At 36.0% G+C, this 17,805-nt stretch overlaps 1 protein-coding gene across 1 annotated transcript in view; it reads left to right on the plus strand.

The window, feature by feature from the left end:
- The window catches only part of adamtsl1.2.L (ADAMTS like 1 gene 2 L homeolog), a 189,656-nt gene that overhangs the window by 138,780 nt on the left and 33,071 nt on the right, over nt 1-17,805 (plus strand). The window contains exons 16-23 of the mRNA XM_041563588.1: nt 496-706; nt 3,961-4,140; nt 4,654-4,801; nt 5,666-6,782; nt 10,659-10,786; nt 13,069-13,197; nt 15,486-15,665; nt 16,032-16,160. Of these exons, the coding sequence (XP_041419522.1) occupies nt 496-706; nt 3,961-4,140; nt 4,654-4,801; nt 5,666-6,782; nt 10,659-10,786; nt 13,069-13,197; nt 15,486-15,665; nt 16,032-16,160 (2,222 nt within the window). The remainder of the gene's footprint in view (nt 1-495; nt 707-3,960; nt 4,141-4,653; nt 4,802-5,665; nt 6,783-10,658; nt 10,787-13,068; nt 13,198-15,485; nt 15,666-16,031; nt 16,161-17,805) is intronic.

The following is a 17,805-nucleotide window of genomic DNA, read 5'->3' on the forward strand; positions in this document are numbered from 1 at the left end:
AACATCCCCGATATGAGATTCCACCTGAGTCCCCTGATCTATAAGATGACACAAGTCTTTTAAATATACATTATCCTTGTTCACATACGGTATATACAGGTGCACTCTAATGAGTCTTTCTAAGTCTTTTATCATTTAAAAGCAGGTGATGTCACAAAAATGAAAAGCATTTGTGAAGTCACAATACAAAGAAGTTGCGAAAAATGTCATTTGTGTCTAATAAAATAAATAACGGTGTAGTTAGTAAAACATATTATTATAGATTTGGAATGTAATAAAAGGGCTCAAGTTTGTACACATCTAATAACACATAGCAGCCTATCAATCTGCTGATAGTAAATGTTACCCACTGATATAATATAGTATTATGGTTATTATTATTTGATTTATTCCAAATGATTGCTAACAGTGTTGCTGGAGTCATAAAATATATTCCACTGCTATGCACAAACACTATTCAATCATTTACAGTGTGTTTCTGTTTTATTTTAACAGGTGGGAGATTGGAAACTGGAGTGCTTGCAGTCTGACCTGTGGGGTGGGCCTGCAAACCAGAGATGTATTTTGCTCTCATCTCCTTTCAAGAGAGACAAATGAAACAGTAGTCTTGGGAGATGATTTTTGCAGGCAAACAAAGCCGACCTTAGTTCAGGCCTGTAATCGTTTTGATTGTCCGCCGGCATGGTATTCTTCAGAATGGAAGCAGGTGATGCGAATATCTGTCTTATATGCTTAGGTACAAATATATGCGAAACAGATAAATGTGCATGAATGGTTGTGTGCATAAGTTTTGATGTGTATTCATATACATATTAAGAATTAATTTGTGTGTTCGGGTACTTGAGTGACTGTGACTGTAATGCATGGCATAAAGGCAAAAATACTGGCACCGTCTCTGAATTTGATTTTTATTTTAGAGCTTTGTAGGTTTGGGGACACACGGTGACCTCCTCACAGTATAGTGTACATAATTGCTTCCATGGCTGATATATTTTCATAGAATAGAAGTCAAGTATTTGGAGCCACTGTTACTTTCCCTTCAGTAATACATATGTTCTTCATTATTCTGAGCATGCAGTAGAGAGAATCCTTTTGCATGGCACAAAACCCTCCCATCTATTCATGCTCTTTCATTATAACACATGTATAACCATCTATTTTCATAACTAATTTTGCTGCAATTGCTCCTATAAATCTTTTACAAGAAGTGGAATAGGTTTAAAGGCAGAGTATCCACACTTGTGTCTTTCTTTCTTTTCTTTTTTTTTGTCTTTTGTTACTGCAATCCCTTCACCATGAGCAGGTGAAAGATCACATTTTAACTGATTTCACTACAAAGAGTTCTAAATGAAATTTTCATCCCCTAGTAAAAAAAAGGGGAGGATGAATAGGAGGAAAGACAGCCTAGATGAATGTAAAAGCCATTCTTTTCTTGGCACAGGAGTTTTTATTATAATCAAAGCTTATAGCCTTCAGGATGATAAAGAAGAAGCCATATAAATTTAAAACCTGTATTTATTTAAAGATTGTTATTTTGTGGCCCTTTGCCAGCAGAATGGGTTTATCTTGTTTTCAGCAGCCTTTTATATTGTGGGATACAGTGCCAGACATTTAAACAAAGCAGGAGAAATTAAATGGCGTAACCCTCTTGCACACTACCAGGAATAACATGTGAAGTTCTCTCTGCTAGCCATGGTATGGCAGTTGTTTAGCAGGAAAAAAATATAGACCTTCAATAAAGCAACTTTTCAATAAATAATATCTCATCACATCTTTAATATACCCCATTGGATGCAAAATAGTTATTATTACCTATAAATCCATCCATCGTAGTGCAATAAAATAGACAACAGATGTTGGTTGAAGTATTTGGATATTTCATTCTGTGTGAGTACAGCTAGCAGGCCATGTTTTGATATGCTCAATAGTATTAGAAATAAATATTTAAATATGCATATAACTTAATTCTTTTTACCATCCCTTCACAATAAAATGTTTCAGTAATGCAACAACACACAGCAATGGCTGGATTGATTACAAATTTATAATGAAGCCATTTTAGTCACACACACACCCCATTCCATGTCATGCACAGTTAGATTTTGCCATATCTCCAGTCCATCTCGAACCCCACAGACTTTCATGTCAGTATCTTCGTTTTTCAGGATTAGAGATGATTTTAAGGTATGCTAACAGATGTTTAACAAAGTCTTGCCACCCCTTATCTGCAAATAAGAGGAAGGAACATGTGTATCTGCAACTGCAATGTAGCCTGTGTATTAGAGTCCCTGCTGTATCCCAGTGTTATGAAAATGTTTTCATTTTACGACAAAACAGTTATTATAAGAAGTCAAATTTTCTTGGCAAGCCAATTGTTGCTTTTTTTATTATATAGGAAATGATCCTCTGTTGTATGAATCAATTTCATGCTGGCTGAACTCCAAAACAAATTCTATAGTATCATCTCACTTTGAAATAATACATGACTAGGACCTCTCTGTAAAAAAACATTAACAAGTCATTGAAGTGTTTTTATTTTGTTTAATTTTCGGGATCTGCTCAAAATCATAGTACTGACCGTGACATTATGGAAAAATGGTTTACGTATTCTTAGAATAGTCCAGCCATCTCAAATAGCTTTCATTTCCTTTGTAATAAGGAATTTTTATTATATTTTTCTGCCATTTGTTTGTTTGTTTTTTTGACAGAAAAATAGACATGGCACGCAGATTTAACTACTGATCAAAAAAGAACTTTTAGTACATATCCAGTAACTGGCACATATCACATGTAGAAATGAGCTTGTCTTACTGTCATGCCATTATGCTTACCCTACTTAAGCTTGTTTAGGTAATTACAAATGCTCGAGTTTGGCTGAGGTCCCTTTGATGATATAGTCATTCCAAATGACTCTTTCCAAATATGAAAACTATACAATGTAAACTTTACAAAAACACACCTTATGTTATTTATCAGGTATTATCCATGATGGCCAGAAAGCATTGATGTTTGACTAAAAAGCCATGGTGTGGCTTTTTTTTCAATAAGTTTGGTTGCCAGTGCCAAGTTAATGTCCCCATGGTTCTCTGGACAAAAAAAACTGCATTCCAGTGGGATTGTAATTAGGATTTTATAAAAAAAAGTCTTTCTAAATTTCTATCTAACTTCCTTATTATGAAAGAATGTAATTGATATTTTGCCATTAGGATTACCTAAATGTACACCCAACTGATGGTTTGGGAAAACTGTTGTAACCAAAGTAGTATCCCTTTTAAGTCAAGTCAAAACTGTATTTCCCAATCTCATGTTTCTTATAACTCTTACATTAAGGGGCCCATTTACTTAGCTCGAGTGAAAGATTAGAAGAAAAAATACTTTGAATTTCGAATGGTCGAATATGGCTACTTCGACCATCGAATAGGTTACTTCGACCTTCGACTACGACTTCGAATCGAACGATTCAAAGTAAAAATCGTTTGACTATTCGATAGTCGAAGTACTGTCTCTTTAAAAAATACTTCGACCTCCTAGTTCGCCACCTAAAACCTACCGAGGCCAATGTTAGCCTATGGGGAAGGTCCCCATAGGCTTCCTAACAATTTTCTGATCAAAGGAAAATCCTTCGATCGATGGATTGAAATCCTTCGAATCGTTTGATCTAATGATTATTCCTTCGATCCTTCGATCGTAGGAATAGCGCTAAATCCTTCGACTTCGATATTCGAAGTTGAAGGATTTCAATTCAGCAGTCGAACATCTAGGGTTAATTAACCCTCAATAATCGACCCTATGTAAATCTGCCCCTAAGGGTACAAAAATTAGACAAATGAGCAATATAGTGAATTTTCTTTTTTTTTCATATTTACTGATAATATTGTTTACTGTATACGTCTCTGTTGCATCACGGTAACGTTCATATTAAATGTCTATATAAATACTCCCTTATTATATATCCTGCAGTGTTCCCAAACGTGTGGCGGAGGCATTCACACACGGGAGGTTCTATGCAAGCAGCGACTTTCTGATGGCAGTATTTTAGAATTACCAGAAACCTTTTGCTCCTCTTTAAAACCACCATCTCAGGAGCTTTGCAAGAATGAAGATTGCCCAGCAGAGTGGCATATAACTGACTGGTCTCAGGTATATTTGCATGTCTTTTTTTTCTGCCTATCAATTTGTGATTATTATATTTACCAACTAATATAGTCATATAAAAGTTGAGCATGGCCAGAAATATAAGGTCATTACCCAATGGAATCAGAGAGATAAAAAGCAGAGATGTCAGATAACATTTATTCCTACTGATATAATTCTGCTTTATGCGCCAACTACACAACTGACATTTTACAGCGCAGCTAAGTAAGATAATATGATGTTTCTGTTATGGCCATTTAGGAGCATGATAAATAGACCTGTAAATTAGATTCCCTGCAGTTCTCATGAAGCAAGTTTATTCCTGTGCTGCCACCATTTCTATACAAGTGCTTGATATGTAAATCATCACTTATGGCAATATATCGTCCCATTCTTTAAAAATAAAATATTTATTTTGAATGACCTAATAACATCCAGATGATACTAGAATGCATTCCATTAAAATGATATGTATCCAGCTTGTTTTTTTAAAACTGTGCTTTTCGTTTTCATTTTTAGTGCTCGGTGACCTGTGGAGAGGGAACACAAATTCAAAATGCCATATGTAGGAAGAAGCTGAAAACTGGGGAATACATTGTAGGGAATACTACTATGTGCCCATCTATCAATCTCTTGGTCAGACCTTGCTCATTAGCAACTTGCACAAGTAATTAATTCTACTGTTTTATACTTCTTATCTTCTAAAATTATAAACTATTGGCTTGACATCTGATTTTCATTCAGGTGAAATGGCTACATAAGCACCACCGATATGGAGCCAATAACAATATCATAATGTGCTGGGTGTTTTTATCTCTTGAAGACAAATAGAAGGCTATGTACAGTGCAGGAGGTGTTCCACTAAATGGTACATTCCAGCAATTTAGATTTTCCATGTTGGAATAAGAGCACCATTAAGGGAGAATTAATTAAATACTGACTGGGGGATCCTAAGGCATTCCCTGTAGTTCAGTAGTATCCCCATTTATCCAAACTTTCCAGACTCTCATGAAGATTTTCCTGAAAGGAAAGTTTTTAGCAAATGATTATTGATAACCAGTTGTACACTGTATTAGTGCTCAACACTGCTCAGCATCAGTGCTTAACACTATAAACTGTTAAAATCCTTGCTCCCTTTTATTCATACCACACAAGCTGTATTCGGATAATTATTTTCAGCACTGAAAATGCAGTTCAAATAATACACACAAAATACCAATATTGACACTTTATATAAAAATCTGCTTACTGCAGTTAGTTTTCAACATGAAATGATGCATGTCTGTATTTATGGTACTAAATGTGCCATGTATATTGCACATTATAAGATGTCACACCAATATGTGTGACATGCTCATGTTGTAGGTCTATATTGGACTTAATGCACTATGATAGCAAAACAAAGTAGCAGTGGACATTTTGTAAATTATACAGTAGTATCATCCTTTTAATCAAAGGATGAATCTTTTCTACTTACAATATATTTACCCTTTCTTTCTTAATGCAAACACAATTCCATTTTGTTTTGAAGGACCCAAGCATGGTCAGAAACACAGCCCCCAGATAACAGGGTTAAAGAAGCTGTACATCCAGACCAAAAGACAGAAGAAGTTGCAGTTTGTTGTGGGTGGATATGCTTATCTACTTCCCAAGACTTCTCTTGTGCTACGGTGTCCTGTGAGGAGGTTTCGCAAGCCACAAATCATTTGGGAAAAGGATGGAAAGCACTTAATCAGCTCTGAGCATGTTACCGTTGCACCTCATGGCTACATCAAAATACATCATCTTAGGCCCAGTGACACTGGCGTTTATACATGCATGGCAGGACCTAGCCAAGAACATTTTATCATTAAACTCATTGGAGATAGCAACAAGATTATTTCCCATTCCAGGACTAGAGAAGAAGAAGTTACGAAAAAAGGGAGGAAAAATGAAGCTTACCATCGGCCTGAGAAGCAACAAAATGGAAATCTCTTTAACAGAAGTAAGACTGAAAAACAAGTTCATATAACAGATCCTAGCAGTGTTTATGATAGTATTGTTTCTCATCTCTTGGCATTAAAAGTGTTATCTGACAGAAACACAGATCAACCAGAACATCAAGAATCTTTTGAGAGAAATATATCATCCGAGGAGGACCATGTTATTGAGCATTCTTTGCCCTATACTTTTGTCACTGAACTTAAGCGCTTAGATGACATAATTCGATCATCTCAACAACCTATTGAACTCCAGGATAATTTCAGTAGGCAGATTCTGTTACAGTTAACTCAGGACATGAGAAGCCATTCAGAAAACCATGAATCCCCTGTGTTTAAAACTGAACTAAAACAGATTGGTCCGGGAACCTCAGAACATTCATTTTATAAACCTGTTTCTGGATTATCTAGTTCATGGAGGTCTTCATCAGTGGAAGCAGAACTCTCTGAATCTCATGAGTCTCGGCAGATGCTCAGGAAGCCAGTGATCTTAAGAAAAATATCAGCAGCTCAACAGTTTTCTGCTTCTGAGGTTGTCACCCATATTGGACAGACGGTTGCATTGGCTAGTGGAACACTCAGCGTCCTGCTTCATTGTGAAGCAGGTGGGAACCCTAAGCCAGTTATTAGCTGGGCAAAGAATGGAGAGGAAGTAAAATACAGTAATCGGTAAGTTTACCACATATGCACTTTTAACACTGATATATTTGCATGGTTGTTATTATACACTTTTAAGGTTGTTTATTGCATGAACATACTATTAAATAATTTCTTTAGGCTAACGTTTTCTAATTCAATTTTCAGTTATTTACATACAGTATTTTCATTACCCACAAAAAATTGCTAAAATTGCTATATATATATATATATATATATATATATATATATATATATATTACTGAACTTATTGCACCAGCCTAAAGTGTCAGCTTGTCAATAGCAGCAATGATCCAGGACTTCAAACTTGTCACAGGGGTTCACCATCTTGGAAAGTTCCTGCGACACTCAGTGGGCTCTGAGCAGCTGTTGAGAAGCTAAGCTTAGGGGTCGTCACAAATTATCAAGCAGAACATGAAAGTTTGTCTGTACATAATATAAGCTGATGATAAAGAGCTGATTATTAAATTCCGATGTTAATTGCACTGGTTTCTGTGGTGCCATGTAGTAATTATCTATATTAATTACTAATCAGCCTTATATTGTGACATTTTTATTCTATGTGTACTGTATATTGTGAATGGGTCCCTAAGCTCAGTAACTGACAGCAGCACAGAGCATGTGCAGTGAATCAGCAAAAAAGAAGTAGGGGGGCTACTGGGGCATCTTTTAAGATATTTACTGCTAAAGGGCTGTAGTTGCCGTGGGCTGATACAGAAACCCAAAACATAATGTGCAATATTTCCAGCCTATATCTTTAGTTAAGCTTTAGTTTTCCTTTAACTGAACACAAGGAAACTTTTATGTAACTCCACAATGGTCTCTGTGTTGACCTTCAAAATACCGTTTTTTTTTGTTTTTTTTGGGAGGGGGGATGTCATGCTCAGGCAAAATAATCCACTTGTGCGTGAGAAAAAAGGCCTTGAAATCTAAGCTGTGTTTACTGGCTGAACCTTGTTTTTATCCTTTTCATCCTATGTTTTGTTTTCAATATAGTATGAATAAGTGACGACCAATAGTACAGACTTTTCATCTGTTTTACATTTACTTCCATCATAGTAGTTTGCGTGAGCATCTCTAGAAGAATTTTTTGTAAATTACTGGGCTTCATAGCGCACAAGGGACAATAAGCTGTTTTTCATGTGGACTTGTCTTTGTATGAAAACTGGAAATGGTGAGATAAGATTAAGCTGGAGCAGCTGGAAAAAAATATCCTCATGGTCACATATGCATTCCAATGGTTTCTTCCAGATAGCCTTGCATGCACTGTAAATCTATACTGCACAGAACACAAGGGAAATCCGATCATTGAAGCATTAGCCGAGTGTATTTAATATTTGCCATTTTCACAGTAGCTGGAATTCATAGACGTGTTATCTCTGTTGGGTCTGTTATTTTTATTTTGTTCTTTATCTGTATCCTACAAATTGTGCAAATAGTGTTCCTAAGTAGTTTTCTGGACCCACACTGTTGGAGGGTGGCATGTGATTTATTGAAAAGCGTCTGCATATATATAGATATATGTGTATACCATTAGGAGCACGCATAAGAATCTTTCTAGCCAGTTTAGTTTGCAGCTTGCCATAGAGTGTTCAATCATCCTTTCTTTATAAATTACAGTCCTAAGGTTAGTTAGCTATCTAAAAACAATTTATTGGATTAGCTATACAAATACTTGACCTTAAATCAGGTCTGGGATTCATTTTGAAGCAGTTGTGATGTCATGATTTATTTAGTCCTACGCTGTCAGAGATCTATGCACGGTACATTCAGGAACTATTGAAATATCATCAGTGAAAACAGATTGACCCCCTTCAGCTCGTTTCAGGGCATGGCCGGCCCTGGATTATATGAAAAACATTTATGTTAAGAAATTGAGCATGAAACAAATGGCAATCGCATAGTTATGTAATAGAATAACTTTATTATGATTATTATGGAGCAACACCATATTTTTTTCTAACATTTTACACTATGTTTAGGTTACAAGAACAGATAATTATGTTGAGTAGTGACATACTTCTAAATCACAAAAAAAGGGGGCAGCTAAGACCTTACTTCATGCTGTAGGGGGGATAAATAGAGCTCCGGGTGGATTCATTTACTGGGTTTCTGCATGCATTGATTTGCTTTTATAATTCATTTGAAATAAGAGGAAAAACTTATGTCATAGGAAAAAAAAGCTCTCTTAAATGCACATTTTAAGCAATGAAGCTCACACTTTTGATGATAAAAGATAGTAACTGGTCTTTGTCAATAAACTCCTCCCAGCTTAATAAACCACTTGCATTAGTTGAGTGTTAAGTAGTGCATTTGCCTTTCAATACAAAGATTTGGCCAATTTAATATTTATAAATATATAATATAAATACCTACAAGTTATGCATAGTGCAAATAGTAAAACAGTAAGGATTTTTGGTAACTTTGGCAAAAACACAAGCAGTCAGAATTTGATGCAGTCAGAATTTGATGTATTAAGCCTTCATTACAACATTATCAGCCATATTTTCTAGAAAAACTAGTACCATGTAGACATACCCAAAATCTCCTGACTTAAAGTGATACTGACACTAAAAAGTATCTTTTTGAAATATGAATGTACATTAAAAGTTACCTATATGTCATGTTAATCGTTTATCGTTGATAGTTCTGCTTTTATAAGTAATTGTTAGTTGAAGTATTCTAAACCTGACTGGTTTGCCAACCTGACTGTCCCTTCTCAGCCTGTCAGTTAGAGTTTCTAATGCTAACAGACTCATCATAGAGGAACAATGGGGTTAGAAAGGCATTGTAAAGGCATCAAACAAATGAATAATTTTATGGCAAAATAATAAATAGCATTCAAAGCTAATGCTATGATACTGTAGATATAAAAAAGGTTCATGTCTGTTGTCAGTATCTCTTTAAGGTGGGCTTCCAGATGTATCTGGAAGAGCCAAAAATCATTCTGCCCAAATTCACCCTAACTGGTCTTCTGGTTGCCCTCTAGACACTACTCCAAATTGCATTGATTCCCAATCCCATACATCAACCTGTTTGTCATTTTTTGACTGGATTATAGAAATAGAGTATACTATAATTTGGTCACTCAGCAAAATAAATAGTTGTTTTTATATACATATTTACTTTGATTGGGGCCAAAATATTTGTTTTCTAAAACAAAAGATGCAGTGAAATGTATTCTTCTCTAAATTGTAAGTTTGCTATATGTAAAAAGTTATTACCGTATGTGTGTGTATGATGTTATACCAGAACTTCTAAATATGGGGCCAGCAGAGTTTTCAAGTTTTAAGTGCCCCCCCATCCCCCAACAGTATGTCTGGTGGAACATCCTGTGCCAAATTTCACCCCCTATCGTGCCTAGTTACACGCAGCCATGAATAGTTATTATTGAAATAAAAATGTTACTCTATTTCCAAACAAAAAAGTTGATTTAGCTGCTCATGTTATCGACTCCATGTTAGATCATAACAGATCTGCCTGGTGAGATTCTTATCAAAATAGAAGTAGTGTATGTTTTCATAGAACACGAATTCCTGTCCATCTTTGTGTGTACTATATATTACTGATATTCAGTGTATTTTTATACTATGGTCTTCATTATATTTTATAACACTGGCATCAATACATGTGGGCATGTACTGGCAATGGAATCAGGAATGTACCTGTTCTTCCCTCTCGTGCATAAATGCATATATACAGAAAAGGAATATTTTAAGAGCAGAATACATTTTACTTTCATAATCAACTGCGGGACAATAAATATTAGAAAACTATATTTTATTTGCAGAAAATGAGTCAGTGGGCTATATTAATATAACTTATTTAGCAAGCAACATGCTAACTTGTTAACCTTTTAACCATTAATGTGCTGTGTCTCTCAACCAGGATCCTTTTAAAATCCGACGACTCTCTGCAAATTTTGGAACCAGTTGAAGCAGATGTTGGATTCTATACCTGCAATGCAACCAACTCACTGGGTTATGCATCGGTGTCTATTGCGATCACTCTAGCAGGTATGTTAATAAACTATCCTCGGCTCAACCTTTCACCACCCCAAGCCCTAGAAACAATGACTTGTGGTTCCTGTTTCTTGTTTAAAGCAGATGTAAGCCATCCATAAAACTGTTCCAGTGTGCCCCCTTAACCACTAATATAGGTGGTCCAAATGTAGTTACCAATGAGAATCCTGCTTACCAGCACTGCATCACTCATCTTGCTGTAACCTAACATACATATATTATTCTGTGATTGTGGCTACCCATTATTGTACTGTTCACCCATTATTGTACTGTTCCTGTAAACTATTCCAGCATTTATTTTGTTTTTATCTTGGTAAACGTTTGATGTGCTAACCTCTTTGACCAGTTAATAAGGAGGAGGACAATAAAATCATGATTTACATTTTACATAGTTTTTAAAAAATTACCCTCTGATAATTAAATTTATAGTAAATCATGATTTAGCACAAAAAAACACCAAAACAAAGTAGGGAACGAAAAATTGCATTCAATAAGCACTTGCAATTTGCACTTCCCATTGGATTAGAAATTTAGTGCAGCTCATGGGATGAACAAGGCAGCCCGGTCCTTACCAATTGTTATACATGCCTTCCCCCAGCCTGTACTTCATGAATATAGCAATGGCAAACAGAGGCAGCTCTGTATTCATACAGAAAGAACAGGCCCTTCTGCTCCATTTTGGAGTGCAAGGACCTACACACACACAGGTGTTGATGGCAGGGCAAAAGAAATATGAAAATACATGACGTTTTACACAATGCATCCTGCCCCATCATCTGTTAATGAGGCCTTGCATGTGCTACAAAGTGAAATGCAAATTTGGAAAGACATAACTTTGCAAGGTCGTTGTATTTATTACGAGAAAACCTCTTCTCTACTTATCTAAGAGATGTTGGAATATGTAAATCTTCTCCACTCACCAGAAACCCTCAGGGAGATATGGCGATATTTATATCTTGCCATTAGAGAGGACTACAGGGTGTTTTACATTATCCATGTATTTAGGAATCCAGTTTTGAATCTATTTTGTGAAGTGTATGTGGGTGCCATTGGAATTAAATATGGGGACATATTGAGGAAACATTGTTTACACTAAAAGCTGCAGTTGATTGCTTAAATGGCTCTGTATACCCCAGAGTAACATTTCAGAGTGACTTCCTGTATCATAACAGCTGCTGCATATTCTCTAGCAAAAGACATCTTTATTTTCTAAATAAAACATACCATAAATGTCAGCTCTTTCCATGAGTGACTGATCTGAGGTGCTGCACCCAGACTAGTAATATAACTCAGTGAGTCTCTGTATACAGTATATGCTTTCACTTAACACAGGACACAGTGATACTCTACTAGGTGGGCATGGGCCTTGAGCACAAAGACTACTTTGATGTTCTTATACTAATGGAGCTTAAGTGATTGTTCTGTGCTATGTACTATTTGAGAACAGGGTCTGACCCTTAAACACTGATTTTGTGATTATAAATTGAGGCAGTTGGATTTCTATAAGTTCAGACACATGGTTCAATGATATCATTGAAGGGGACCTAAGAAATAATTCAAATCTTATTTTTGTTGTTGTTAGTCAAGCAAAATAAACTTTACTTATACTAAATAAATTATTTAAATCTTGTTTTGTTTAGTCTTGGAATTCACAATCACAGCAAGCAGGCAGCAGCCATTGTATGAAAAGTGTTATTAAGGCAAACGTTGCCGCATGCCAAACTTCCAGAATTGGAATTGTACTGGCTACACAATTAGATGGTGAGGAGGGAGGGGCAATATGAAGAGAGCAGTGACATCTAGCAAGTGCAGAATGGAAAGTGATTGCCTGCCTCACCTCTAAGGCATAGAAGAGGGGCCGACAATATATGATTGAAAGCTGAAACTTTTAAATAAGTATATACTAGTTATGGGTGTGTTAAAAAAAATTGGGTTTCATTTTTAACATAAAAATAACTTTTATTATACAGCTTTTTGTGTGACTGATTAAGCTGCTGTATCTTTACATTCTGCTTTGCCTGACTCAACAGGTTTTTTACATAGATGCAATGCAGTGAGAGAAACTTATCTTACTGTATATCACAAGTCTATTGGGGAAAAAAGTGGAACTGAATTAGGATAAAGGATTTTGTTTCTTAAATCTCGCCCATAAGTTATCACGTGATAAACCACATAATGTATTCTCATTGAATTGAATTTGGCCCATTGTTTGATATCATTGTTGCTTACCTGTCCTGTCTGTGAATTCAAATTAACCAATACATTTTCTTGTCTAGGGAAACCATTAATAAAAACTTCTAAATCTGTAGTCATCAACACAGAATCTCCTTCCATCTCTGTTGATGTGGGCAGTGTGGTGAAGACTATTCAGGGAACAAATGTTAGCATCCACTGTCAAGTTGCAGGTAAGCCTTAACATTTGTGAATGTAACAATAGATACACTGACATAAACAGCTTTATAAAGTTTACAGATGCCTATGCTCCTGCAGGTAGGATGGCCTGGAACATACCAGCAAAGGCTAGGCTAAGCACAAGCTTGACAAACATAAATACCCCACCTACATACACAAGAAAGGCCTTAGTGTAGAAAAGCTGCGGTAAAATACTGGTATAAATTATTGAGCACAATCATTAAAGTGTTGCATATATTGGCCGTGCTACACAAATAAAAGATAATAATAATTATAATAATTATTCCAAGCTTTCACCCAGCATTATATAGTTTGCTTATGAGCCAATTTCTGTGTTTTATGATATTAGTAATTTATGACACTGTCAGGAGATTATGGGAATTTTGGATTCAAAGTTGCGATTTTTTCAAAAATGACTTACTGTATGCAGCAGAGAAAAAATTCTCACTAGAGAGTTTTTCATAGATTTATCTCTTTTTTTTGTCTGGATAGTAATATGTACAGCTGTCTAAGAAGTAATTGCTAAATAAGTTGTTATCACTAGCTAATCTATTATATTAAAAGGAAATCTTTTGAAGAAAATACAGATTCTGCCTACTGCAATTTTGGATTCAAGGTTTTAAACTGTCCTTGTTATTTCACATACTAGATATATTTGTTAACAGGTTCTCTAAATGAATACATAGTTTTGGAGCTTAGCATAAAAGGGGTCATGAGTTCTGACTTTAGCCTAGAGTTTTATAGCAGGTCAGAACCCACACAGCTAGACCAGGACAGTGTGAGTAAACAAGTCTGAGGAGATTGTCTTGGCGTGATGTTTCCCAGATTGTGTAGGAGGACAGCTTGGTGGGAATCTTTAGGAAAGGAACATTGATGTCAGTCCCTATTTTGCAGAACCTCATTATAGTTTTCCCACTGTAACACGCTATTGTCCGGGGCCTGTAATAAAAATCATACCCAATTAGCAATACTGTACTATACAGCCGTACTGTGTGACAGTGGGAGGGTTTCATGCATAATATAGACCAATATGCAATTAAACTATGATTAACATCAATAACTTTTAAGGCTGTTCTGTGTTTTATCTGTGTGACAAAGTATCTTTAAAATAAACAAGGTGAAGCTGAGTCTCTATTGCTATAAATATAAATTTATATACTGTATAGTCTTTCAGAGCTTACATAAAACATTAGCGTGTTGCTCCTGATTTATCTACATGGGAAATCTTGTAGTGAGATTACCCGAGATGGGTCAGTTAGTGGTGGGATTATCCTGGCACACGCTTAATAAAAGCAGACATGAAGGTTTCTTGTGGGCTTCCTGTAGACAGCAGAGGATAAACCAGAAAGTGAAGGATGAGTTGCGATGTGTAAATATGGCGTTTGGCTCCTACTGTCCGTGCCAAGAGACAGTAGAATAGACAGTCTGCTGACAGGCTTTGATAAACGGCAGCTGCAGATTTTTGCTCTTAAAATGCAATTTTACAGAGTTTTTTTTTTCATCCTAACATCTGCTGTGATCTCATTATAACATTATTATTTGTAAAGAATGTAAAATTTTTATGGACTTCACATTTGCAGTGTATTTTAATAATTGAAGTGCAGTTTATGGTCAGTGATAGCCTCTCTGCTCTAGGGTATGATGGTGCATGGGGTCCTAGTTATGCAGAAAATATCAGTGTTTTTTTGTAGAAGTACATTATGAATGAGAATTATTTTAAAGTTATTTGTAAATGTATTTGATATTGATATTAGTACCTGGCTGTCTTTTGCAGTCTTGCAGCCTGTCTGCATAGACAATTTTGCATGCACGCATATAGTCAAGTATTGGCTCAGAACCAACCAATTTGCTGCACATAGTTTTTAAGCAGAACAATGGTCAGTTTGATACACATAACCTACAAGTACTTAGAGGGATCACTGGTAGAGTTCCATGCTAGCTAAGTTTACAGCAAATACAAGTCAATGTTGGGTTATTATAGAATAAGAATTAAAAATTATATTACATGGGACAGTATGAGGAAAATGGTATTGCCATATGCTAGAGCTCTGTGGATAAGGGAGTTTAGGGATTCCATTCCTGTATGTGGATAATTTTGCACAGTACACTTCTACCTTACATTGATAGTAATGGTATAAATGCATTTTGGGGTTCAGCTTTCAAGTATATAGGTTAAAGTCTGCAAAATCAAAAGATTTACCAATCCTTTTTTACTGCCACTTTTGCTTTACTGTATATTATGTCATTGACCCTGAGCAGGTGCCATGTCATTTGTGTTTAGGTCTTCCTGAAGCTGAGGTTTCTTGGTACAGAAATAAAAGCAGACTCCACTCTGTTTCCCATCATAGTGATGCATCTCTGGCCATTGGAAATGTAACAAAGTCTGACCAAGGGCTCTACACTTGTAAGGCAGTCAATGTCCATGGGGAGGTAGCAGAATCTACTCAGCTACAGGTTCTTGGTAAGGGCACAGAGCAACTGGCAAGTTTTACTCTTGGTTCACAAATGTCCCTCCAGTCTGCATTACCTATACCATGTATGAAGCTTATGTAAGTAACAGTTGTGTGACATGTGGATTAGTGTAAGACTGAACCTGCAGAGAACTTGACCACCAAAGAACTTGACATTGAGGAACTCGCACTTATACTGTATGTTAAGAATTGTCATTTGCTGGGATCCACTAGGCCCGGGAGACACTATGAAATCCTCTGGCAGGCTAGTTTGACCTTAATGTGATTGCAAACATTTTTTCACATGTAAGGTTTATTTATGTGCATCTGTTTTTTTCTCAAAATAGAAGCTCACCAGACTTCTCAAATTTTTTCAGACAATAAAAATTATGGAGTGGAACGTTTACAAACACTTTTTGCTGAGTTTGGGCCAGGCACCCTATCTGTCATGGCATCCCCTACAGGAAACAATCTCATGGTAAATCTTGGAGGACTCGCTTTTATAGGTAAGTGGCAGTACATAATTGAAATAGGTTTTTAAAATAAAGACCCAAATGCAGTTTCATGAGAAATCTCATAAAAACTCAGTAGAAGTCATGGGGAATTAGGAATTGAATTAGGAGATACGGTTTTATCATCAAATGAAGTAATACTGTATGTCCCAAAATCTGGTGATTCCAGTCATTTTATTTGAAGAGCAATATTATTAGGCTCATTGTAAATCTCAATTTTTTAAAGTACAATGCCTACAACTCGGAAATAATTGTGACTGTTGCACTGCAGCTTTGCACTTGATACCAGAGGCAGAAAGAGTTGCATCAAGTGATAAATAGGGTGTATTTTGGTGCAAGTTGTTCTTGCATGGTATTCAGTAGACTTAGTAGTGAACACCTTGGGCAACACACTACAGAAGGCACCTTGTTGCAAGAGATTGTAAAGAAAAATATAGAGACACAATTTCCAATTACACACTGGTTTAATGGGTGTCTATTATTGCACCTGTTAGCTCATGTTATATAAACCTATAATTTATTGTCCGTGTTCTTCACAATTTATAAAAACATTACATTTTATATTGTTGCTAATGCTTATAAAGATGCAAAACTTGATTATGTTTAAGGATGAAAGTAATAAAAGTTGTAAAGCGTGCACGAGAACTAGTCCATAACAACACTCCTCAGGTAGCATTCATTGGTCAACTGTTTAAAAGAAATTATCTGGTCTGTTCATATGGGTCACTAGACCTTGCACAAACTTTCCAACTTCAATTATATTACTAAACAACATTTTGTACAACTGGTAAACTGGTCTACAGGAACCAATCAGACACTTACTTTAATATTCGCCTTGCCTCATGCAAATCGCTTCTGATTGATAAGGGATACTGGACTGGGGTATATTTCTATCATGTTACTTTTGGGCAAAAAGTAATATTTTTGATACAGTAGGCTATCTGTATTATTCTTACATTATTAGTTGACTCCTTTTTTAACTGTAATGAGACTTTAGCCTCTGCTTTTTTCTCTTCTGAGAAAATTTCTGCCTTCAGGCCTGTCTTTCCACCAAAAAGGGCTTACTGAGGAACTTTCCGTGAGAGTCAAATTTAGATGAAAGCCTGAAAGGTAAATGGAAAGTCCTTGAAGGCTTGAGGTTGGACTTGAAAGAAAACATATCTTGGTATGTTTTCCTTCAGCTTATTGTGCTTTTGTTGTATTGTTATTTTTGCAAGAGACAGACATCTGTGTCAGTTTCTCATGGATTTATAGCATGCTGCTCAGGATTAGATTTCAGTTTACACCTCTCTGGCATGAAACCCGCAGATGGGACACTTCAAACCATTTGCTATGTTAGGGAACATCTAATAAATCACAGGCAAAGAGATTTTATTGCATGTGAGCTTCTTCGTGCACCTCATCTGTTTATTAATGGTGCACCTAGCTCCATGCACAGTAAAAGCTGTTCTGTACTTTAGTCTGTCCTAATGATTTTGTGTTGGCATTGAATCAACAACTTGTTTCACTTGTCTAAAAAGAGACAAGCAAATGTCTCTATGGGGATTTTTTAGCCAATGGTCCATTTAAAAAATCAATCAGTGAGTTGTTATTTTATACAGGAAAAAAGCAAATATTTTAACATAAGGCCATTTTAGAT

Source organism: Xenopus laevis, chromosome 1L (assembly GCF_017654675.1).
Source record: "Xenopus laevis strain J_2021 chromosome 1L, Xenopus_laevis_v10.1, whole genome shotgun sequence".
NCBI lineage: Eukaryota > Metazoa > Chordata > Amphibia > Anura > Pipidae > Xenopus > Xenopus laevis.